The 26,431-nt window shown below is 39.8% G+C and overlaps 1 protein-coding gene across 1 annotated transcript in view; it reads right to left on the reverse strand.

The window, feature by feature from the left end:
* The window catches only part of CFTR (CF transmembrane conductance regulator), an 82,385-nt gene extending 60,088 nt beyond the window's left edge, over positions 1 to 22,297 (reverse strand). The window contains exons 1-10 of the mRNA XM_075495742.1: positions 22,149 to 22,297; positions 19,637 to 19,747; positions 18,234 to 18,345; positions 11,294 to 11,509; positions 10,320 to 10,409; positions 8,830 to 8,993; positions 8,236 to 8,361; positions 4,303 to 4,549; positions 1,910 to 2,002; positions 1,182 to 1,364 (exon numbers count right to left, since the gene is read on the reverse strand). Of these exons, the coding sequence (XP_075351857.1) occupies positions 1,182 to 1,364; positions 1,910 to 2,002; positions 4,303 to 4,549; positions 8,236 to 8,361; positions 8,830 to 8,993; positions 10,320 to 10,409; positions 11,294 to 11,509; positions 18,234 to 18,345; positions 19,637 to 19,747; positions 22,149 to 22,297 (1,491 nt within the window). The remainder of the gene's footprint in view (positions 1 to 1,181; positions 1,365 to 1,909; positions 2,003 to 4,302; positions 4,550 to 8,235; positions 8,362 to 8,829; positions 8,994 to 10,319; positions 10,410 to 11,293; positions 11,510 to 18,233; positions 18,346 to 19,636; positions 19,748 to 22,148) is intronic.
* Positions 22,298 to 26,431: the final 4,134 nt, after the last annotated feature.

Here is a 26,431-nt window from a genome sequence, read left to right on the forward strand (position 1 = left end):
TATCAGCTTTAGCAATAGCCATCAGAGATTATCAGCAACGTAGGAAAACTATTCTGTAAATTCAGAAGTATCACAGTAAAATGCACCTCAACATATCAGCTTGAGGACAACCTCATGTCCTGGCTCTTTCCTATTGGTATCATTACTGAAAAATAATATAGAAGCCTTGATCATATTGAAATTGATGGGTCCTTTGCCATTGACTCCAACAGACCAAAGATTTTACCCAATGCAAGTAAAAGAAATCAGAATATGTTCACCAATAATTTGTTAAACAGGAAAAGAAAAGTTGCCAAACGCATAATGAATGTTTGTTTTGACTTTCTCATCTCCTCAGAAAAGCCAGGTAAGACGAAAGACTTATCTAATTACTTGCTGTTCAAAGCGAATAAGTGTATTACAGTTCAACTCAGTATATATTAATGAGGTTAATCAGATGTGTTATTTGCAAACTAAATGTATTGGTAACATTTTGGGGTTTGAAAATGATGATTAATCTAAACCACAACTTTTCTCAGGAAACCATCATCTTCAGCAGCACCTCCCCAGGCTTTCCCCTGGGACTCAGGGAGCCTGTCTGAGCGAGGAGCTGCAGGAAGCGGAGCGCAAGTGCCCAGGTATACCACATGTCCAGGGCACGCGTCCTAGTTACCTGGCTAACCCGTGTCAGGCTTGTCAGGTTACTGCCATCTCATGTTCAAATTTTTCCTTAAAATGTTAGCAAGGCAGGAGAAAAAAAAAGTCTGCCTGCTAGCACACTGAGCCATCTGTATATCTATGCTGTGTCCTCCAGTTTATTGTTTTAAAGGCAGGGAGATTCTCACCATGAGCATTAACTTTAGGTTTCAGTCTGCATTATTCCTGCAAATCTCCTTTTACTTCCTACGGAAAGATAGTTTTGTAATTTAAATTGCTGTTTCCTTGTTAAGTCTGTATCCTTGCATGTACAAAAAATATCCAGCAAACTCTTTCTCATATTGACCACAGAGTAAAACTTCAAATAACTATTGGCCGTCTTATTGAAACTTGGAGTTTATTCATACTTTTTCCTGCAACCATCATTTTTACAGTGAGCACAGGATAGCAAGAATACAGTAACAATACAGGTAACAATACAGATAACACGATATTATTCCTTAAAATTATTAGGGCTTTTGTTGAAACAGCAGAAATAGAAATACCTTGCCTGCTCCAGTAGATCCAGAAACAGCTAACAACTCTCCCTTCTCAATCTTGAAATTTATATCCTGAAGAACAGGAGAGGCGTGAAGCGGAAAATTACTGAAGAAGAGATTGTTGTCAGTGCTAGGAGCTTTGCTGTTGTTGTTTTCCTGGTTTGCTTTTACAAACAGCTCTCCAATTCCCTGCAACATACACAGATGTGTATTTGTATGTACGTAAAAAAATAAATAAAACAAACAGGCATATGCAGACATGTATATCATACTATGGACTTAAGAAAACATATGAACTTACTTTTCTGATGTTACTTTTCCTACCTATAACATATTTATTATATTCTATATTATATTATATATTATATTAATATATATATTTAAATGTATATATCGTACTTGCTCCAAAATTTGTGGACACAAACAAAATTTGCCTATTATAGAACTGCTTTCCAATGTTTGTACATGCTACAGCCTGATTCTGTTTTCAGGCTGGCTTAAATCAGAAATAACTACTTATTACAGGCCTTAGCACTTATTAAAAGGTCTCTTCCAAAGTTTCTCAACTATGGATAATTTGATATCATGCATTAATTACTTGCCATATATTCCTTGCCTGCTGATAGCTGAAGCCAGTTAAAATGGAGTGTAGGCTGCTTTTTTTAGAAAACACCAAGGCAAATATTGGTAAAAAAGATACAGTCTGTGTTTTAAGTTTGGGTAGAAGTACTAACCTCATCCCAAAATGCTGTTACTTTGTCCAGCTCAACCCCAGTGGTTGTTAGATTATACTCCAGGGCTTTATATTCTTTTTTCAGCAAGAAATCCTAGAAACACGATGAAAGCAGATGAGAGGAAATGGTAATGGATGATGGCCATATCACACAAAGTACTACGCGCTTGCCAACACTGAGCACTACCTAATATTTCTGATGGAGCTATTGCGTTGTAGTGTCTTAGAGAGAGGCATAAATATAGCCTATATGTTGTCTTTCGGATGCAGAAGGAAATGTTTTTGAAACTACCAATTCTTTCATTGCTAGTAAAAACATAACCATAAATGTAGTTTAGAAAGAATATAAAAACTTGCCATTTCCTTTGCTTTCAGGACTTGTATCAGGCAGCATCACCCCTCTGACCTTAATCCTTTTCAAATAAAGCTTTGGTTTTGGAGTAGGATGTGGAAGGTTGCACTCTGGTAAACAGTGAAACAAAGTAGCTACATGCTGCTATCTCCCTATTCCAAAACTGCAAGAGTTTAAAAGAGTTAGAATGATGTCTCTACCAACAAAAAAAAGGCAGATAATGATCCTGGCCAGTGCAGCACTGAAGTAGTGTAATTGCAAACGACACAAGTCAGCAACCCAATGCTTGTGTTACCTTCTGGGACAGTATTAGGGAAAAAGAGTAAGCCTATGCTAATGTAGGGAAGATAACTTTTCTATTCCGTAATTTTGTTAAGGTTATGCAGCCTGTAGGTATCATCTCCTCTAAATTATCTTTTTAAATTATGTGGAACCAAGTAGGTCTACATGGGCAGTGCAGTGGACAAACTAAGCAGATGGTAAAGGGGAAAATCAGTTCTCTACAGTAAACTTGCAAATTTCCCAGGTAGAACAAGCAGAAGGGAAAAAGCAGATGATTGAAAGGGCAGGAACCAAAAAACTGGAAGGCAAAACAGACACAGTTTATGCAAAAGAAGGAAATGATAGTTAGGCTTTCATAACAAAGGCAGTGGGGTCATCCAGTGGAGTTGCTGGAGCAGTGATAGTCAGAGAAAGCAAACTGATCCTGAAAGACTTCATGGTCTAGAAAATAGGGGTCTAGCTACAGGGCAAATACAATAACCCAGGGGACATATCTGGCCCAGTGAACTCTCTGAATTGATGATGAAATTAAATCAAGAAATGTATGAGTGGTTTGTTTTTTTTTTTTTTGTTTCTTGTGACAAGTAAAGGGCATCAGTGTTCTGGGATTCTGTGCAGTCTATCTGTGGGGTATATACTGAACCTGCCACAAAGAGATGATTATTTATGGATTCCGGAGCACCCACAGAGCTAACACCCCAAAGACAAGCATTCAGCAAAGTGAGGGCAATGGTATGACAACTGGGCTCGCCAGTTCTGTGACCGGGCATTGGATATGCTTTTCCAGGAAACAGGAGAGACAGGATACCTCCACTAATGCCTAGGGAATCTGAGAGCACAAGGACTGCCTAAATTGGGACCCAACAAGGCAGCCTTCTGAATGTTGAACAGAAAGGTTTATGGCTAGATTTCTCAAATTTTCTGCCCAGCTGAAAACCATAAAAATCCAATACCTGCTTCTTATTCTATATTAAAGTTCAGATTTCTGATTAAGATCTTTAAGTCCTGTATTAGGTATTTTTATCACACTAAAAATAATAAAATGTATGTTTTACCCCCCATCCATAAATATGTAAAAAAAAAGCCTAAGATTTCACCCCGAAATAGAATAAGAATTCTTTTCCTGACGAGTGATTTCAAAACAGCAGGTAAAACAGATAGAGTTAATGAGAATTCACCCTGATTTGACTGTGCAGATAAGCCTCTCATGCTGGTATATGAGCAATTGATCTCAGTAGGTAACGTAGATAATAATTATTTGACTGGTACCTTAATTATGTTTACTACTCATAATGAATGAGATGCACATTTGCATAAGATGCACAATCTCCTGCTGTTCTTGCCACTAATAGCTGGGAAAACAGAAGATCTGTGACTGCAACTACTGGAAGCCGTACTATATAAAACATGTACTAATATCGTACTTCCTTTTCTGAAGGAAAAACATCTCTTAAGCACCACAACTCAGGGTATATTTTTATTAAGTTCCTTGTTCTGCAATGAGAAGAAATAACTAAATGTCACTGTTTCAAAAAAGCAGCGTGCAGGTAGCATGAGCCTCCTGCGGTTATGCTGCCTGGGGAACCATATAACAATATCAAGATTTATAATGACATTTCATGGTGTGTAGTCAAAGCAATATATAGTATATTCGGAAAGTCTGCATAAATGCTGTGTGCTTTTGTTGATCAACTGACAAGATAACATGCTATAAAGAATTAGCTTACGTACTTGGGAAGATTTTAGTGTATGTACCCTACCTGTATTTTGTTTATTGCTCCAATAGAGTCATACCAGGTCTGTACGGACCCGGGAAACTGCCTGGTCACTGTCATTCGAAGAACAATGCAGAAGGAAATGGTGGTAAATATTTTTCGGAGAATAATTCCTTTAATGGCAGCATATGGAAGCACAGCTAAAAACACCACAAAAAAGCCTGAAAAGAAGAAGGCTGAGCTGTTGAAATATCTCACATAAGCAGCTTTTCGGGTTAGCTTCAGTTCAGTTCTGTTAAAAAAAAATACAAATAATTAGTATAGGATTCCACAGCTTGCATCTTGCAAATATTTTGGATAGAACTGTTGGTAAAACAATTAACTCAGAGGCTCGTTCATCCTTGTTATTTTCTAGGATTGCAGTTAAAAAGCAAGATTCAAAACAATTTTTGGACCTAAAAAATAATTGGAGCTAAATTTTGGCACCAATGTTCAGAGGTGTCAGACAAAATAACAATGATCTATGCCATGATTTAGATACCTCATAAACCCCAAGCCTCTACAATTCCTGACAGAACCATCCTTAAGCATCTAATGCTGTGGTATACGGTACACTCCCAGAAGTGCCATCCCATGCTCATCTGGTCATCTAGGTAGATAACTCCCCTAGAAATAAGATACTTTGAAGTGCCAGATTTGCTATACATGACCATAAAAAACCTAAGAACAGTCCACAGTCCAATTATAGTGTCATCTCCTTTTGCAGAGCACCCTATAACAGCTTCACCCATGAAGTAAGGTATCAGTTAACCTCAGCTTGAAGAGGTGGAAGGCAGAGAGTCTGCTCTCCCCCTTCCTTTCTCCGTAGAAGCTCAGTCTACGGAGCAGCTTACTGAGTGCTGTGCAGTCAGGAATGCAACTGGTGATTACTCTTAGCTGCTTCCACGATGTCTATGCATCTATAGCAAGCTATTAAATAAAAAGAGAAACCATCCAGGGAGCGTAACTAATTTTCTGAGTTGATAGCCCTAACTCACAGTGCTGAAGCTTTCTATTGACTGCTCTCATTTTGACCCCATTCGCTTCACATTCCCCAGGTGCCCTGCAGCTCAGCTTTGCCTGAACAGAGGCACCTCTGCTGCAGTGAAAGAGCAATTGCTCTGCTGCAAGAGCAATTAACTGGGCCTAGAGACTGAGCTAGACCCCAAGGTGCCCACTCACCGGGTGAGTGCTCTAACCACTGAGATACTGCGCAGAAGTTCACGGTCACATTGGTGACAGTAATACCTGGCGTTGCAAGGCTGAGCACCATAATCTTTATGTGTCTTCTGGTGTTGAGCCAGTGTCTGCATGCAAAGTCCATCCAGGATTTTGGAACTGTGTGGAACCCCCTTTCAGCATGCTTCCAGCATCTTATCAACTTCTGTCAGCCAAAGTGTTCTTACAAGTCCCTGACAGAAAATCTGAGCTCAGCCAGTTTTGGAGCAGGGTGCCTAGCACTTCTTGTTAAGTCTGTATTTCACAAGAGAGGCCTGAAGAAAGCGGCCAGGCGGTCAGGTCACCGCAGTAGTAGCCGCTGCCCTGGAGAAAGGGCCTTGTAAGTCCCTCCAGAGCTTGTATGAGACTGTGGGTGGCAGCACTGAATAGGGATAACAAAGATTTTTGGGCTTGGTCCTCGTCCAGTCCCACAAATGCCTGGGTAGAAGCTACCAAAAATCCCCCCAGTGCTGAAGCACACAGCCACTACTCCAAAGAGGGAGAATCAAAGCACTAACCCTTTTCAGTATGCTGCCAAGTACCAGCCACAAGCTGACCCAGCCACAAGCAAAAGTTTTCCAGAGGTGGGTCTGTCTGTGATACAGGCTTGAGAGCTCTGTAAATTAAGCACTCATTTGGGACAGGTCTTGCTGATGCAATATGGGCACTTGGAGAGAGATGGAAGGGACGCTGTGAGCCTCATGCATGTATAGAGTGTAGACCAGTGTACATCTATTTTTGAAGTGATGCTGCAGGAGTCAGTAGAAATACATGAGCGTGAGATTCTTTGCTTTATATAAAGGTGCATCTTCTGCTGACAAAGTATAGACACTTCCAATCTTGGACTTCACCTTCTCCAGTGCTATGCTATGGTTCAGGGGAACAGTTTGGCGTTGTGTTTTTTTCACTTCTCTGAATACATTGCATAGCCCATAGGAGTGCAGGTATGTTTATTCAGAGACCTGTTACGAACAGGATCAGTACAGACTTCAGAGGGCACACAGAAGACAGCCCATATTGGTCCCTCTGAAGTGTCACAGTTCCCCAGGGGACTTTGCCTGCGGCCGTGTTACACCTGCAGCATGGCCAGCCCTGGCAGCTCAAGTCTACCAGAGCAAGGGCAGAGGTCTATCTAGTTCATTAGAGTTGATTAAACTGGGTTATATCAGAAAATGCCAGCACGTAGAAGTGGTTTGGTAACAACTGTTGCTAAAAATTACAGGCATGGCTTCACACACAAGGACTCGTTTCCTACCAGCTTAACAAGCCAACTGATTGGGAGGCCCTGCAGAGCTGCCTCAGCAAGCAAAATTCAATTGAAACTCTGACATTCCCAGGTTGACCTGCTCTGGTGATGTCTTCACCAAGTGACCTGTTGGATCACTCAAAAAAATACAGCGTTTTGGTGCAGAGAAGTAGAAGAGAGATACTTTGATCTTGTAATATTGCTAGCATTCTTGTCTTTTAAAAATCCATGCATAATATAATCAAAATTGAATTCCAGCAGTACAAAATTCACTGTAAATTATTGTAGAAAATATAGATCATAAAATGACAGTCCTTTTTCCAGGTTTCTGTGACCATTTTGTGGACTAAAATTTATTTAATTCATTTCTACAGGATTTGCTCACAAGATGTGCTCTCAAATTTCCTAAAAGCAATGCCTGTGACTAGTGACACCAGGGGAATCCTAACCTGGTTCCATCCTTGAGCTGGAACTCCTGGCCTGGATTCAGACTTAATTTTCTCTGATTGTTTACAGTAAATCATTACAAATTTTAAGATCTTCCTTATTCTAAACATAAAGAACACTTTGCTTTCCCTGGACTGTCTTTCAGAAAGCAGCTGAACAAGAAGGTGTTTGTGTAACAATATCATTTCATCTCTTTTATTTACATGATAATATGACACTTATATTTCTTTTATTTTCTTTTATTTTCCTAATCACACACCTGGCACAGAATTTTAATTCTCTGTAAAGGACTAAACAAACACACGGGACAGCTTTAGTGCAGTGTCACCCATCAATCAAAATGTCACTTCCCCTCCCTTCCCCCCCGGACTCCCTGTCGATAACGAAGACCTCCTTCTCATAGCTCTCAGCTAACAAGGTTGGCTCTTTTACCTCCTTTCTGCTTCAGGTCTGGCAGTTCCAGTTCAATCTCGATATTAATTGAAGAGATAAGCATTATACAAGGCTATCTACAGACAATAAATGTTAATGCAGCTGTGCAGGATGAATACATGAAGCTGCGCTACTTTAATCCTTTCACAGATTGCATGTAACATTTAAAACCACCTTTATTGCATTTCTCAGAAAATGGCTGCAGAGGACTCATACTGTTTCCTCCACCGCAGAATAGGAAAGTCTCTAAAGCCTTAAGTAACCACCATCACAAAAGGGCTTTTTATTGTAAGATGAGGATAGGGTTGGCCAGAAACACACAGATGCCACAATTGTTTTACCTGTGCAAGCTAACCACTGAAATATCATTATAACAAATGAGGAAGCAAATAAAAAAAAAAACCACCTCACCTCCATAGTGAACTTGACAAATTGGGAAAAACCCAAGCTGCAGTGTGGGAATGCACAGATAGTTTATGGAGGATATTTGTGTGCTTTACTTCTTAACTAACAAGACCACAGATGGTGTTCATAGCCCCCTAATTTTTTTTTTTCTGAGCACATAAAAAATTTGACTAACAAATGAGAACACTTACTCACGGATGCTTTCAATCATTTTTTCCATTGCATCTTCCCAACAATAGGCTTTAACTGACTGTATATTTTCAATTATTTCTGAGGTGATGACAAGTCTCTCATTGATCTTTCCTGCCCTCTTATTCCTACAAAGTAAAAAGGCAGTAAGTCAATTTTTTTCATCCTGTGTAGTTAGTTTGTATCCGATTATATGTTATGAAAACACTTTCCTTATATGCCTACACTTAAAATGTTTATTTTAACAGAATTATTATGAAGAATGTGAAAGGAATTATTAGAAATCTAGTAATTGTTTTACTAAGGAGAAAATACAAGCTCTAAGAAGAATAAATCAAGTCACTAACAAGGAGTTTTAATTCTACAAAGTATTATCACTATTTACTGCACATTAGACCTTTCATTTTGTTAAGTTTAGACAGCTGCTGCTAAATAAGTAAAGGCTTGTCTGTGACTTTCCCAACACAGCCAACACTCTTTGGACTCCTCTTTTGTAACAATGTCATAACTAGACACCCTTAATCAAATAGTATAAACTTCTTAAACCAACGTGTTTCAGGAAAATATATTGAAATATTTTAAAACAGTCTCATCACCTGTATTTCATCATCATTTGTCCCAGCCAGGCTTGGAAAAAGGCCAAGACTATTAGAAAAGCAAGTCCAGAAAATGCAGAAGCTTCTAACATATCCCAGAGCAGTCCCATCAGCAGTGCCACTTGTAAAGGTGCAATCCATACAAAATGAGCCAGAGCAAGACCCTGTGGAAGACCGCAGCAGAAAATAATAATAATACAAGTTACAGATGTGCTCTGAAAACTACATGAAAAGGAAGACGTCATTAAAGTGACACTTTGAAAGATGTAATGAATAACGATACAAATATTTCCAGTAGTAAAACGAGTTTATAAATGAGGATTTGTGATCCTGAGCACATAGCATTCTGGGTGTTAATTATGATGACAGCGCAGCAATACATATACATTCCACACCTCAACTTTGATTTTTGTGAGGCAAAGTTCAGTCTGCAATTGTCTCTTCGCTATGTACGTGCACGAGGAAAAATCCCAGCTTTGTAAAAGTAAACAGAATTTGCCATCGGTGCTGGCTTTTTCCACCACTGCAAGATGAGAAAAATACACAGAAGAATCTTCTGAGAGTGATTTAATCTGATATAGTAGGCAAATACTACTTTGGTGAAGAGATGAGAGTTGTGTGAACACAACTAATTCAAAACAGATTGCTGCCTACTTCAGTCGTGTTCCTTCACACTGGGGAGATTTTGGACTGGATCCTGTGATCAGGCTGCACAGGGGTCTGTGTTACTGCAGCTACACTGCTGCAATGACAGGGCACTTGTCCTAGCTCGTTCAGCACTAGCTGACATTGCTCTATATAGTAATATAGAGCTTAAAGTAAATAAACCCTACAGTTCCAGCCATGTGTCTACAGTCTCTCTGATCTTGCTTCTTTCATAGGAAGCAAACCTCGTATTACCAATGGGCCAATTAAATATACATGCTGAACAGAAGTTCATAGAGTTTTCAGTCCCCAAAGTCATTAGCAGGGATTTACCTCTGTGTCTTTAATGAACGAGAAGTTTTACAGGAGACTCTGGAAGTATTGTCTAGGACGGGTGTGTTGGGAATGATTCCTAATAAGGTCTTACATCAACACTTATTCAGACTTTTAGGAGAGTGGGTGATAGTAGCAACAGGGTGCTGAACATCATCGCTTGTTCAGTGGCAGGAACGGACTGGACCACCTTCATAAAAAGGTACGGTGGCCAGGAAAAGAGTATGGAAGGATTGAACCAGCAAGCTCTGACCTCTGTGAAACCAACTGTGTAACCCAGAGGTTTCCTGGCAGGTTCTTACTGGACTGTAGAACAAGCATATTTTTATGGTATACCTGGTTTTTAGGTTTCCTCTACTAATCAGTATAGGAGATAAAGGATGTCATAAGTATCAGAATGAGCATTTCCACAACCACATGCCAACACATTTTCTTAAGGTAGTGATTCATTTTATATCTACAATGAGCACTCAGTGTAGTCTGTTATTTATACTCAACAACCGATGACGTACCTCATCAAATTTGTTCAGATTGTTGGAAAGAAGACTGACCAATTGCCCAGTACTTATTTTATCTAGAACTCTGCTTGACAGTTTTAAGATCTGTAAAAGAAAAAAAAAAAACATATAAAAAAGGCCATGTAACTCATCCCCATAAAACAGAATACATATAGATAAAAATAGTAGGCAATGGTACAGTAGTATAAATAACAATTCACTAAATTAAGTGGTCTCATTCACTAACAAGTCTCATTAAACTTGTTATTTATGTCACTTGATTTTAATATAGCCTTTAAATTGCTTTACAAATATTATTCTCTTAGTCCTTGCTTTCTGTTGCATATTTTATGTATACAGATATATATGCAAATGCAAGTTTTAATTAAGCATGCATGCTGTGTGCTGCTGTGCATCCTCAAAAATCTCCTACTGTGCCTATCTTGACAAATATTTTTGAAAGACATTTTCACAGTGAGCTTTGTACTAGAGTAACTAACGTGTTTGTTTGGTATTGGTAAAACCAAACACCTTTTTAAATCTTTGGATTTGTGAACATGCTATAGATTCTTCATGCTATAGAGATCTCACGCAGTATCGTTCAAACTCAATCCCTTCTATGTTATATTTATTGTTTAAATCTTCACCTCTAATCCTCTTTTGAAAATATTCTTTGGCCACCAGCATATGTTATTCTTCCTTTGCAGTACACGTGCATAACAGGAGCACAGTGGTAGAACAATTAAGGCATCTCACCACATATCCAGCAAGTCTGAACTCACACAGAGGCTGACCTCAGTCAAACCAGCTGTAGACAAGTATTTAATCCTTTGGACTTAGGAAATGGAGAGCTGTCAGAAACTGATGTTAGCCACATTATTCTTTTGTGTCCTTTGAGTAGCTTGACTATCAATCTTCCAACAAACTGGCCTAAAAGTTGGACAGGCTACAGACAGAGGTCTGGCTTTGAGTGTAAATGAAACAGTTACCTTCTTATAAATCAAGCTAAACATAGCTATCCTCATTTGCATTCCTATGTGATGAAGACCAAATATAGCAGGGTGTATGAGTAGTGTTCTCACAAGGAAGAGAAGGCACAAGCCAATGCCCAGGTAGTAGGCTATGGATCTTTCGTCGGAGTTGTCTGGATCATAGGAAGCTATTATTCTTCCCAGCAGAAGGGGTTGCACAGACTTGGTGACTTCCTGCAGATGGAAACAAGAGAAAAACAATTTTGGTCAGTAGTTTGTTCATTTTTTTCAAAATGGTTAACATCTTAATTGCAAGTCCTACCAACTGAGCTTTACAGCCTTATATCTTAAATGAGGAAGCCAGGTCTGCTGTGCAAACCACAGAAAGTTGCAGTAATTGCACAGGAGAACAGACAACTCACTGCTGTCTTAATCTGTGATGCTCCTGCAACTCCATCAAAGCAAATCTAGTTTGTAAATTTTGTTTGATCGTTTTCTACAAAAGTGACAACTGAGATTAGCTTCCACATTTACTTTTCAGAGTTGTAATGGATTAGCCACATCATATGACTGAATCCAGTTTAGCAGGCTGGATCTCTGTTTTGGCCCCTAGGGAACAGTTCTCACTGCACTTTACTGCACGTACGGGATACAGGAAGACCCAGAGCTCCTGAAATGAACACCACCAGAACACCACAGTGAGGATATAGCTAAAACATAAAGTAAATGGAAATAGCAACAGAATAAAAGTATAAACAATTTGGATCATCCTACCCAACAGTTATAGACATTGTATCCAGGGCTCTAACAAAAGCAGGATGAGAGGGCATGAATGGTAAGGGAGGCAAGTTTAACAGAAGTCCCAGAGAGAAACCAGTCCCTCCGGCGCTGGCAGCCCCAGCACTTCCCATCCCATGATGAGGAACATGCTAGAGAACCAGAGTAGGAGAGGAAAAAGAGGGGGTATCAAACTACTGAACTGCAAGGCATCCAGATGATCTGCTATAGCCCTGACTTTACCTTAGCCTGCTATTACATTTGTCCTCAGCCTCCTTTTCTGTTGTAATTAAACCCCACTAGAGTTATCTCACCTTTGCCTTCCATTTCCCTTCACGCCCCCATTGTTCTCATACTTTCAATCCCATAACCTCATCCTTTTCCACCTCTGCCTCTTGCCCCCTCTTTCCTTCCCCAATCTTTCCCCAAGAACTGCAAAAATCATTGGTGTGCTGTGGTCTAACAATTTTCTTCATCTTCTGCATGAGCTTCTGAAGGGTATGAACTATGTATGTGCTCCTTTGCCTCATTGTTATATTCAGTGTAAAAGTACTTAGTGCTAGGAACTTCTATGCGTGTCTCCTTATGCTTCTTTCTATTGTGTCTCAGCAGAAAGCATCTGATACTTCAAAAATAGCAAGAAACTATTGAATTGGGTTTTGTACAGATGTGTTAAATTCTGCTAAAAAGTCATTAGTACTGCCTTCCAGCTGAAAACCACACAGACCACCATACAGAGATTCAGAGAAAAGTGAACTAGTGAACTTCAGCTGTAATTAATGTTTTACAGTGATAAATATATTGGGAAAACCCCCTTTAATTTTTTTCCTTCTCCTTTGGGTTCCTTTTGGTCTCTTATACAAGAGCAATCCCAAGTACTTCAACCTGTACTGTAACTCCTTTTGAAGGTCACTGCTGGGGGAGCTGATATTCATCCTTCACTTTTTCCACAGAAGAGATGAAATTTTACATCTCAAATAGCATACCTGTGCTACGCACTACATTTCCCAAATTAAACAGCAGTCTGCCCCAACACAAATGCCGTAAACCTGGAGCCGGCTTTGACAAAGACTTCAGTGTTATTAGTAGGCAAAGGGAGGAGTGTTTATTAAAACACACATGACCCAAGGCAGCTGTGCTTAGACCATATGCATCCCAAAGCAGCAAACCAAAACTTCCCAAAACTCACAAAATACAAAACAGTCACCCCTCAAGGACAATGTGGTGCTTTCATACTCTCAGAGATTCCAAGATAAGCTTTTATATATAGGTTTAACATAGCAAGATGGGTTTTTTTATTATTTAGTCTTATTCCAGTGAAAGTGCCATGCTCTGCTGCTGTGTTTGTTGTGACTATAAAGGTATTGCATACATGCCTAGCTTGTTGGAAAAAAAAGTGATTTAGAGACTAAGGGTAGAATAATGGCTGGCAATAAGCCAAATCATTTGCTGTCTCATGGGGCATAAAAATCCACTGGTTTACAGTGGAGGTTTATCAGTTTACTTACCAAAGATATTATTATCTAGTCTGCATACAAATGAAAGCAGAACTACCCGGTTTTCATTTTTCCTCTTGTAGCCTCAAAATTACCCACTGATATAAACATGGATAAATAAACTTCTTAGAATGACCTGCCTAAAAAAAGGAATGGGATTTGTGCACCTAACAGAAAATCCAGTTTTAAAGAGTCGTGTTTTTCCTTCTCCTGTCTTTGTTCTTCCCACTGCATTCATCATAGTCCATTGAGAAACTCAGAAACGTGCCCCTCACATAAATCTTAATGAAAAGAGCAAAGATCTGAAGAGAAATGAGAGCATGACACAGGATACCGTGCTAATCTGGCCTGGCATGGTTATTCTTACGCAATGAGAACTTCTACATTACGTGTATCCCCCATATGCTGAATCACTCTGCATTTGAAGACAATAATGCACATCTCTGTTTTGGCATATGCCCAAGAAGTGCTTCAGGACTTTCATATCCCTCCCTGCCTCTTCACTCACACCCGTGACCTATATGCAAGAACTTCAGGAAATCCTCATTAGGGCCCTTTGGGATATGATACTAAAACCATTTCTAAGTTAATGTTAGCAGCTGCTGTGCCTGAGTGGAAATATACATTTCATGGCGATGAACGTAAAAGAAAAACGTAAGTAGAATCGAACTGATTCTCACCGCAAAGTACCCAATTTGTTAGCCGGTATCGTGCTAAAAAGCAAGATTTTTGTTTCACCGCCCCACCACCTTTTCTTTAAATTGCAAGACGCATCTGCTGATGAGGTGAAGCGTGGAGGCTGTTTGGAACAGCAGGGGAGCAGATACATTAAGTGCAGTAACTCAACGTGCCTAACACAAGACTATTTATGAGGGAGAGTCGTAGTACTCTAGGGGGCCAGAGCGCAAGCCTCCACCCTGCAATAACATCATTACCTACAGTGCGCGAGGGGAAAGGGAGAGACGGAAAAACTACTAGACCTAATGAGAGCAAAGCTGTGATGCCAGTTGCAACGACAACTACACAAACAGCAGGGATGTCAGCAGAGTTTAAACCACACTCCAAGAAAGGTGCCGTGAAAATGGCTCAGGGATTAGGCAAGAGAAGAGCTGAAAGGAAGGTGAAGTTCAAAAGAACGCACAGCTTGTTTGCACCTATGCCAATACGGCACAACATCCTGTCCCCATTCAAATTAATGGCAAAGCTCCCATTAATTTCCGTGAGCAAGGCCTGAAAAGAACACCAGCGGCTTTAGCAGCGAGTTTTTCCTCTTACAGCTCTCAATAAAATGAAGACTAATGATAACGGAATCAAGAATTTAAACTAAGATTTAATCTTGCCATGTTCATTGTGAAAGGCACAGATTTTGTTTCCAATGTGCTGAATTGCACACGTCTGCAATTTCTTAAAGAAATTAAAAAAAAAAAACAAAACCCAAGCACCAAACAAAGAATATGACTGAAAAATGCTGCAGTCCAGTTCTGTCCTCACCTGGTCTGAAGCTGTACTCTGTTAAAAAAGTCTGCACAGAGAAATCAACCCTGCACAGTCCCACACGTGCATGCCTACACACACTTCACCTGCCTGTACCCTGGCAAAGGAAGTTATCCTCAAAACTGCCTGAAAAAGCCCTCAGACACTGCTCAACTTTTAACAGGAACGCATTACTGCGACAGTTTTGGCTGGCAGACTCTGCAGGAACACCTATTATAGTGTATGGTAGGCTAAATTTGTAGAACTGCTGGATTTTTATTAAAATACAAACCTGACATGAATAAGGAGTTGCTGGTTTGGTGAGGAAAAAGGTTAAAAAATTAAAGGCAGTAATGAGATGGCAGAAGCAAGTAAAAGACAGAATTGTGTAGGAGTCCATAAAGACAGGGTCTCGTCCCAGAGAAGTCGCCAAACGAGGTGAAGGAGTATAGAGACAAGTTATTACCCAGCCCCGTAGGTACCAAGAGGCCCTGTCCTAGATGGTCACCTGCTCCACCTGGACAAAGGCAAATGATTAATTGACTCATCAACTTCCATTCTAGCCATGTTGCCTCCCACCGGCCCTGCACAACAGTCAAACAGCCCAGGATTTGACACAGAAAAGCCCTCCAGAGGGAGCAGGCAGCACCGTAACCATCATCTCCCCTCCTCTCTCCTCGTGCAGCCCCTGGGTAGCCGAAGGCAAGCACGGCACGTCTCTTCGAACCAGATCTGCAGCAGTGGCGACTTCAGACTGAGGCGAGAGGCAGTGAGAGGAGACCTGAGGCTCTTCGTTAGTGACAAGAGCCCAACAAGTTTGATCAGAGTTTCTTTAATCAGAGTTTGTGTCCACACACATGTGAGTGTATCTGTCTATGCAAAAGAAGCGAAAAGATAATGTGTAAAGAACTTTTTCACTCTAGGTTTTATTTTTAAAATCAAGCCTTGGTGCTGAGAAACTTCAGAGTTGTTCTTTATGAGATATGTTGGGGGACAGTCTAAATGGGATTGCAAAAAATTAAGGCCTATAGATTTTTTTTATTTTTAATCCATGAAGCAGCATGACAGACTGAGGTACATCCTACATTTTTTTATAGACTAGAAAGAATGTAAATACTGCATTTTCAGGGAAGCAATTTACGTTTTCTTTAGATAATTTCTTCCCTTTTCTTTAGAGCATTTTACTTTGTGACTTTCTGATTCTATTACTGATACTCATTTCCCCTGGATATGGTGTTACAAGAGAAAGAAGCAGTCCGTTTCTCCATAATTCTTAGGGGAAAATCCAATCTGAAGTGAAATTGTAGTCCATTATTAATTATCCAAATCAAATTAACAGTGATCTAAACCAGAACATTTGCATCGTTAGCAGTCCAAATTAATATACTTATGAGTATTTTACAGGACTTTCATTCCAGGACCCTGAATAAATGTACCTATTTTGTAATCTGCAAGATTAGCCTGTCTTTCACACAGCCGTGTAAACAGGAGGGACTCCATGGAAGTTTATTGGGGTGGAACCATTCCAGCATAAAACTAGCAGGAGTCAGGCTCCATGTTCGATGCTTAACTTGAAAAAAGCTCTCTGACCTGAAACACTGCCTGATGCATTAAAACTTTTAGCCCTTACGAAGTTCCCTTTTAACGCTGAAAAGTCTGCATGTAGTAAAGGACTTGTGGTTTAGTTTTCAGGATATTCTTCTTTATTTGTTCCAAGCATTTTAGACAAAACTGTTAAAACTTGAGGGTATAGGTGCTGGTGTGATTTCACTTAGCGTACATCTGGCATGGTTGCCATAGAGCAGATTATGCTCTTTCTTCATCTACCTACTAGAAGATCTACCTGGCTTGAAATTTCCCTTCTACAGAGGAGTCAGTAGCAAGTTCATGGGTGTCATTACAGCTCCCCGCTACTCTCCCCTTCCTGCCTGGGAGAGGGGTCATTCTAATGGGCCTGAAGGTTTGCTTTTCTATAACTCTGCTATTCTCTTAGAATAGTTCCTTGGGATACTCGATAGAAAGCCAGAAGAAAAGAGGAGTTTGGTTCTACAGCAAGCAACATGAATTTCAGAGACATTTGTGGGCTATTTTCCATAAATTCCCCTTCCACTCTTCTTCTGCCCGATCCATGATCTTGAAAGTACAGCTAAACTAGATCACATTCAATACTAATGCCGGTGGAATTAGTTCCTTTCTGTATCAACCTTCCAAAAATCAGAATCTGGCCTAGAGATCCATCTCACATCTGAAAACAGTATCTGAGTACAGTTGACCCCTTCGGGCCATTTGGGCTATTATAGCTGCAGGTTCTGATACCACAGCATTTTGAACAGAGAAGCATGGAGTTTAATATCTCACTTCTATTACTAAACTGCAGAAACTTGAAAATAACACAGATGTTTAATGTGCATACTGATTAAACAGTACTTTTCAGATTTAGATTTAAACAGTAATTTTCAGCCAGATTTTCTAGCTATCCAATACATCTAGTGAGACATCATTAACAATAAACTATTTTCACAGCTCCTAACCCCAGTGATAGGATTGTCAAACAGGTCACGTTTGGTAAATCAGGGTAATCCTAACTAACATGTTGGAAAGGTGATAAACATAATCACTTCAGACTTTCACATCAAGTTGCCGATCGTACACTTTGGAGCACTAACAGCACCAAGATTCAAGCATATTTCACACGGTTATTTATGCAGAATTGTTACCACAAATGAAGACAACTTGTTTATTGCATACATAAACCAGAATAAAGCTTTTAACTATGAAGCTGACTGATAGTCGCTTTGACAAAATTGACTGAATCATGTGAAATTGCACTGTCATTTGCTTTAATGCAAGGGTAGAAAAGTCTTTAGAAACTTCTTAAAAACAGTAACATGAGAAAATAATTACTTTAGTTCAACAATGATACAGAAATTCAGGTGCTCTGCCTGTACTTGGAGAAGCATATACCAGCACCGAACACCACATACATTTCAAAATTATTAATATGTATGTTTTAAAGATATTAACACATTATCAGAAAATACTTCTTTTTATGAAGGTCCCTGAGTATCTCTCTGTATTTATCGTCTTTATAAGCAATACACAGAGCAAAATCTGCAGCTATTCAGAGGATTCTGTATTAATTTAGCAATCCCTAAGACTTGGATCTATTTATGGAACACTAAACATTTACTGAAGAAAAGAACAAACCTTACCCCTAAATATAAAATTATTCCATAGAACATAAATTTCCAGAAAAAGCACCGTCGAAGAGCATTAATAAGTTTGGGTTTTTTCTTTGAAGTTGCCAGCTCTCTGTCCCACTCTCTGAAAAGGAACCGAAAAACAAGACCATTAAGTTGCGTGAGCAAATACATGAGTCTATGGCTCTGACATACTTCAATTCACTCAAGTATATCCAAGGAGATTTAGCTAAGGTGACTAATGAAAGCAAGCTTTGCTGAGACCCCAAAGACTTGGCCTTCATTGACTTGATAGATCAATAAAAGTTCAAACCTAGTTCAGCCACATATTTGGCAGTTTTAAATACTCAGACATACATCACCCCACAGGGAATTAATTCATGAAAAGGTCACATTGTATGTTTTAAAGAAACCTGCTGTACTTAAGACCAAAGCACAAATAATAGGCAAATAAACGTTTTGGAGCTCTTCCAGTCTGCAAAAAGAAAACACCAACAAAGCATCAAAAATGTGACTTTTCTACTGCACAGCATTATTTTTAACCTGTGTTGCTGGGACAATAATTTTCTATTCGATAATAAACTGCTGATCAGAAGCAATGCTATATACAGAAAGCATATGTTTAGTCAAAATTCAGCTCACAGATTAAAGCACTCCTAAGAATTTCCTCAGCTAACTCTTTTCTCCATTTTTCACGAGAATATTAAAGAACCAGAATATTCCATTTATAAACTATCAAAATGCATTAAGCATACCGATGTTCTCAATACTTTCCAGCAGTTTTGAATAGGTATGTCACACTGCACTGAAGTTTAATTGGATTGGCACAACAGTGCAGATGTGAGCCACCCCGGCACGCCAGGGAAAGGTATACCGGAGGCTGGGGGAGAGGGACTGGATTTAGGCACTTGTACCTGTAAGAGTTAGTCTCAAGTGTAGCACTGTTTCTGAATTAGGACCCACTGAAACAGGGTAGGGAAGAGAGGCAGCCTAAATGAGGAAAGTCAGGGCATGATTTCTGCAGAAGCAATTAGTCTTTCGCCAGTGGTATCAAAGGAAATTAAGAATGTTATTTTGTTGAAGAAAAAAAAAAAACAAGGTTTTACAAGGATATTTTGGGAAGGAAGAACAGCAGAATAGGGAACTAACATTGAAACTGTGAGTCTAGCCTCACTAGTCAATGGACAGGTGTCACAGGTACCTGTATATAGTAACTTAGAGCACCTAGGCGATACATCTGCACCAGGGATCCCAGTCAGCTCCAAAGGACAATTACGTGCTGAATGAGGACACACTTGAGCCAGTCAATAGGTGCAACCAGCTTGCACCCTATGCTATTTAAACATTTTATCTAACAGCTTTTTAATTGATTTAAGTGATTCCTGAAACAAAGTTATTTTGTGATTTTTTCATACCTTTCTAGTTTTTCAGAAAGATTATCAGCAGAGTCCGCAGAAGGGATTTGATAAATATCTGACAGCTCCAACCGTCGTCTGTAACCCTTTTTCAAAATCGGTTTTGTCCATCTAAGCAGAAAAAAAAATTTTAAAATCACCAGTTTCTGAGGTTAATTCTGGAGTTGCATTGTCTCACCCTGAATATTTTGTCCACAGCACCCAAATATGTTTATGTGCACACACACATACACACACACAAAATATGACATAATATAGTGCAGCTCTGCATTATATTTACAGAACTATATTGACAAACATAGCATTAAAAGAATAATTGCAAAACTGTTGCATTTTATCAGTTTTGGCGTGGGACAATGCCCCAAACTTCCTATTCAGTCAGTAGCAGACAAATGAACAGGGGACTGAGACCTTTGTACTGTATTTCCAAATATGTGCTATGTCCATATAAATTAATAATAAATCAGAACTACAGTAAATTGGATGTATAAGTTTCATTCCTATAAGACAGAAAATCTTAATATAGCTTGAGCCTTCCTTTGACAGCTTACATTGCAGTATGCGCTTAAGAACACACGAGATCTTTCACAGGACTCCTCATAAGATCTTCATTGCATCCATCATATGTAAACATTTTGCCTTTCTTTTTTCAAATCAAAGGGCACACTGGAAAAAACTCTACAATGGCTACTCTGTAGAGAAAATCTTTGTAAGGCATTACTAATTTTATCGAACAATTCAGCTCCTGAAAGGCCTACGAATCCCCAAGTGCCAACTTGTACAAAATTTTGCAGCAGATTCTGTTCAGAAATCTTTTTGAAAGCACAGGACTAAAACAAAACATAAACAAGCAACCATAAGAACTAATAGTGTATTTTGAAACTATTTGAGTTTGTGCTTTACTGCCATTGCTTAAAAATATTTCCTTAAAAAAATGAAATGCCTGTGAAAGAAGTAGCTTGTGGTTGATTGCTGTCATGTTTCCATATGTACACACAGACTGTAAAAAAAAAAAGCCCGCATGATTTATGAATATGATAAAGGTTATGATCTGCAAAACCTCAGTCATTTCAGAATTTTTTGTTTTAAATTATCTTTATAGACAACAGTTAACAAAATTGCAAAAGAAATGCAATAATCTTTCACATGGTCACTTAGAAAACACAGACAGCTTATTGGAGTTGCTTACCCATATGCCTGTAAGAACATGTATCATACACACAAAGTAATCCACATTCTCAATTGCAGCCTCTGATGGGGCAAAGAGGTTGATACAAAGGCAAAAGAACATCATCAGACACTACACAAGTGCAAAAAGACCTTAGCGCAACAGTCAAAGCCTATTTGTGTGCACACACATGCACACTCTAACATTTACTTTAATGAAGTTATGAATCGTATGAGACACCAGTCTATAATCCCCATAATTCAGTAAAGCACAAAGATATTTCCCAAGTGAACAGTTATATCACACCCACTGCAAAGAGAATGTGCTCTAAGAAATTAGAAGATTATCCTTCATTTCTGCAATCATATTACAGTTTCAGATGAATCATATGGGCTTTATCTCAGCCTTTGACACCGCTGCAGCTGAGAAATAACACACAATTCGTGGTATGTTACAGCCAGGCACCTAGGAGACTCCACTTTGGAGAGTCATTGGTAAAACATCCATAACCTTTACTGCTACTGGAAATAGGGGCCAATGTTTTCAGGGATGTAATAAAATAGATTAGAAGAAAACTTTTGAATTTAAAATAACACTGTTATGTGAAAGTCTTTTATGGCCACTGCAAATGATAAATCAGGTATTGATTTGTATTTTGCCAGCTCCTGATGGCAGAAAGGACCAGTCGCCACTGGCTTTGTGCACATCTTGTGGAGAAATGGCTAGTCCCTGTCCTTTGGGAACAGAAACTCTTATGGACTGGCTTCACCAAAAATTCTGTATACGCAGATATTTTGGCAAAGATAAAATGAATACAAGTTATGGGACACTAAACCACTACTGCAGCTAATGCAAGTAAGCAACTACTTCCTAAGCAACCTCTTTAATTCCCAATACCGTAGCTAAGTAATAACCTTGCTGAGCCCCTTAATAATGACTTTGAGACTGCAAGAAGCAATTCCCGACTTGTCTTGATAAAAGAGAAATGCTTTACAGTTTCAGGCCTTGTATGTTTTGGGAAAACATTTTTCATTGCACTGTTTCCCTCCACACATTTGATTTTATTTATACTTTTGATTAGCACCTACCCTGGCATTTTGCCACTGCCTGAAGTAACAAAACGTGACTGCATTTAGAAAGTGAGCAGAGCGGCTGTTTTATCATTTGGGGAAGGCGGCACGCTTAGCAGATCTCCTGTACGCCTAGGAATGTCTCTTGTTCTACCCAGTGCTTAACCGGGTGCACTTATCAGTGCCACCTAAATTATGCGGTCCCTGAACCACCTTCCTCTCCCAAGTCAACAAGCTTGATGATACAGACTTAGCGCCGTCCTTGTCCTCATACCTCTGCTCATCAGGGTAGCTGCAACTATGGTGGATGAGCTCCTCCAGCCAGCTAAAGGAGCGGTGCAGACACCTTCCCCCGGGGACCTCCGAGTCTGCTGCCAGGTTCCTACCGCAGGCTGCTGGCAGGGCTTGCACAGAGGTGTTCATCTCCCAGCTGCCCTGGCCTTGCTCAGAGTCCCACCCTAACTAGATCTGGCCAATTTGCCAGCTGTGCCAAGTGGCTTGGGGTTGGAGCGCTGATCGTGGGAGGATCACCTGGCCTGTCACGTGCTGTTTGTCTCAAGGCAGATTTTCAACAGCTGCTTGGGGTGCGCTGTCAAGAACTGTGGGAGACAGTATGTATTTTATCCAAAGGAATATACTAGACCTAGAATACATAATATCTCCTAACACCAAGCTTTTGCCAGGTTTCAATAGCATCCAGTTTACCATTATGCTCCGGATTCTTTGCAAAGCTTTGAAATGCAAAATGGCTATAAATTTATTTTAACTGGCAATATAATCTGTAGTTATCAATGTTTCTTTATCAGTAGGTAACTCAGCTCAGTCAGAGTTTGTCAATGAATATGGCTCTTCCATTCTTTGGCTTAATAGAAATGAGTTGCCAGTGTTAATTCTGAGCTTTTTCTTCTCGTGTTTGCTGAGAACAAGAAATTTCTTTTGAAAGGAAGAGAGCAAGAAGGAAGGGAAACAGATTGGCTTTACAGCATTACATTAGCAAATGCCACCGGATTACTGGCTGGCATTTAATGAACTCTTTCACGGAGAAACCCGTAGTGCTGTCAGAGTCTTGCCACTAACTAGGAATGTTATTATGGGTACACACACATGAAACCCAGCAGGGGACAAGTTTCAAGGGTGTACAGTAGGAAAGAAGAAAAGAAGGAAAACAAGTTCCACCTCTATTATTGATTGCCTGTAGCAAAAAATACCTTATGAGCTTGATATGTAAATAGCATATACATAACATACTGTTTTAACTTCTCTTTTGGTAGATTTCTAATGACCATTTCTTTGTCATTCACTTTAGCAATATATAATGGATTTCCTACTTACAGCTATTTCTTTCTCCAGCATGCTCAGCCTCATCCCACTCAAGCAAATTGTACCTATAGGACAGATGTCTTTGGCTTTCCAGAGAGTATTAACACAGACTGTTAACTTGTCAATAGGATTTGACTCTCCCTTAAGGCTGCTTTGCATGTCACTGAAGACAGAAAGAGCCTCCGTGTTGCTAAGCCAACCGCCCAGATCTTCCTCCCGGGCGCAGGGATTCCCTGGCTCCATCAGACCCTCTCGGTCAAGAAGCACAGGGCGCTGGGACAGTGACAGAGCAGCGGGGCTGGGCTATCCAAGACCTGCAAAATAGAGCAGCTCTCCTGCAAGGGTCCCTGATCAGGCTGGTACCATTTCAACAGGCGTCCTGTGCACAACACGGCAGTATCTGCTGAGCAGCACAAAGGCGACCGTGGCTTCACTTCCTTCTCTTACAAAGCATTGAGACCTGTGTGCAGTATAGTTAGGCATAGTGCCCGCAGCTCCTAAGGAACTGGACCTAAATCTTGATGGAGATGGAGCAAGAAAATTGCCTCTGGCTTTATCTTACCCCTTCTTTTAATAGTTAAGGGGAGCGGGGGTGGGGAACATAATCAAGCCATGATTATGATGCTTTGGAGCCTAAGTTCTGCAAGGTGTTTGTAGAGCCATGAATTCCTCCTGACTGCAGCAAAAGCCTGAGGTACCACGTAGACCTCAGACATTCACAAAAAGTCAAACGAGACAGGACTCTCTGAGAGGCTCTGCACTCCCATTCTCTCTCAAAAGATATCCATCACTCCGGCAGCAGAAAAAATTGCAAATTGTTGGAGGTGGCAGCTCTACTACACTCGAAACATGGTTCTCCAGAAGAGAGTCTGCTCCACCAGCCCTCTTCTCTGAGCATCCTGCAACGCAGCCGTACAGGGTGACCCTACCTCTGCGTGATCCTTGCTAACAGATGGGACAAGTCAGCTTGCCCAGGGAGCACAACTGCCGGGCACCACGGCGTAATCCCTGCGCCTTGGTTACCTTCAACAGAGTGGGGTTGCAGTTATTTTTTTTCAAATGGTAACCTGCTGAAATTGCATTTTATATATTCTGAAAACTGTATTAAATCTTCAGCATTTTCCCTTTAAAAACAAACAAATGTAACACTCTGAGCTTAATATTTACACATAATTATTGCAGGCTTCAAAAACAGGAGGTAACTGCAGACCCTACTCATTTCTGCTTTTTTTTTTTTTTTCCAGATCACTAACATTAAAACTTAAATTTCTTCACTAATAAACAATTCTTCGGCATGAGGTATTATTTGACATGGAAATTATTTAGCTGCAATATCATCGACTCTGCCACTAGCTGTGAGCAGCACCATTTTAAGAATAATCAATGTTCTGCTGAAACCCCAGGATTTCAATAGCGAATCTTAATTAGGATTAGTCCACAGCAGTTCTTGGGGAAGGCTTGCATTTTTATGTCCAGCTTTTGCAAAGTGACACTTATTCAGATTATTATCTAATTTCTAAATGTTTTTGGCGATTCAGATTTTTAGCAGAAATTAAATACTTTTTCCTTACAGTTAGTAAAATGGTCAAAGTATTTCAGCTTGCAGAACTACTGAGAGCTATTTTTGAGGAAAAAATGAAGTACATTAGGGGGTACAAAGATATTTAAGTACTGTTACATGCAAGGATAGAATACATTCTGTCAGTTGTTTAGATACCAAAGTCAAGTGTAATATATATACTGCAGGGTTTTTTAAGAAGCTTATCAAAATAACATAGTGGTGATGATGTGCTATGAGCACAGTTTGCAAGGCTGTTTCAGCATATACCTACAGTGAGACTGGCTAGGAGAGAATGTTTCTTCATCTTCACTTTTCCTCAGCTATATATCCCATAGCAAGAATAAGAGAACAGATTTCTTTCACCTAGTCCTTTGAAAGACACTTAAAATGGGCAAGGAACACTGCAGAAAGTTTGCATCAGCAAACAGAGTTGTGCTATTCATGACTGAACTGCATTTGAAAAGCTCCCAGATGTGTCGCTAATGTGACACCAACAAATTTCACCCAATTTAACACTCCGCTGCCTTAGCCACACATGTATAGATGCATTTCATAACAAATTAGCATACAGTTGTACATCAGGTGCAATGGCCCTTTCCAAATCTGTAATTTGTTCCAACCTTGGTGACTGATATGTGATCAGGTATAAACACCTTCAAAACTGGTGAAGAGATTTGTGGCAGTTTGAACAGGGGAGGAGGAAGAGGAAGGTGGGAAGACTTCTTTTTTTAATTTAAATACCAAGTATCAAAAGGTAAATCACCACTACAACAATATGGAATTAATCCTGAATTATGGGCTGCTTCTCCTCCTGCTTGCTTTTTGCCATCTTCTCTGTATCCTGGTATTTGATGCTGCCACTCCTCAGCCTGACCCTTGCAAGTTAATGAGAAAATGTCACATATCTTCTGGTTTCCAAAATGATCTTGGACTTTGAGCAAAGCAACATTAGTTTTTTTGGTTTTTGTTTTCTTTGTATTTGTTACGTCCAGAGAAATAAAAGCATCCCAGATTTTATAGATTAACCTTAAGCTGAGTTAAGTTGAAACAAGTTAAAGTGAAATATCAGATTGACTCCAATACAATTAAGGTTCACATCCTTTATTTTAAAAGTTGAAAAAAAGTTTATAAAAAGATAAATACCAACATTAAAACATGGGAATATACCTGAAACCAAGTACCTTTCCCAGCTGTCACGTAGGATTTTCTCCTAAGGCACAACCTTGCCCATGGAGTCAAGGCATTAGTATTGCAACAGGCCACCCCAAGTGCTGCCTTTCAGGATCGATCCCCTCTCTCACCTACCCTCTCCTGAAGGAAGGATGCTTATCCATATCTGACAGGCAGGAGGGTTCTGGTTTCAAGGGAAAAACAATGCCATTTCAAAATATGTCTTAAAAGCCTATTTATTCTCTCCTAATTTTGGGAGCTTCATGACAGTGTAGCCTTGGTTTAGCTACTTGCTGACTGTGAAAATGCTCATGCAGATGCTTTTGCTTATATGAGAGGGAGTGATATGCAAACACAGCCTGTGAGCTCTTGCTCATCTCACCCAGGCATACCCCCTCTCTCATGGAAGGCAGATTAATTGCATCTACAAGTTTACATTGCAAAATTTGGAACATGTGTATCACTAAAGTCTTCTTATATGCTACAGTTTAATTGGACCTTTGACT

This window comes from Mycteria americana, chromosome 1 (genome assembly GCF_035582795.1).
Source record: "Mycteria americana isolate JAX WOST 10 ecotype Jacksonville Zoo and Gardens chromosome 1, USCA_MyAme_1.0, whole genome shotgun sequence".
Classification (NCBI taxonomy): domain Eukaryota; kingdom Metazoa; phylum Chordata; class Aves; order Ciconiiformes; family Ciconiidae; genus Mycteria; species Mycteria americana.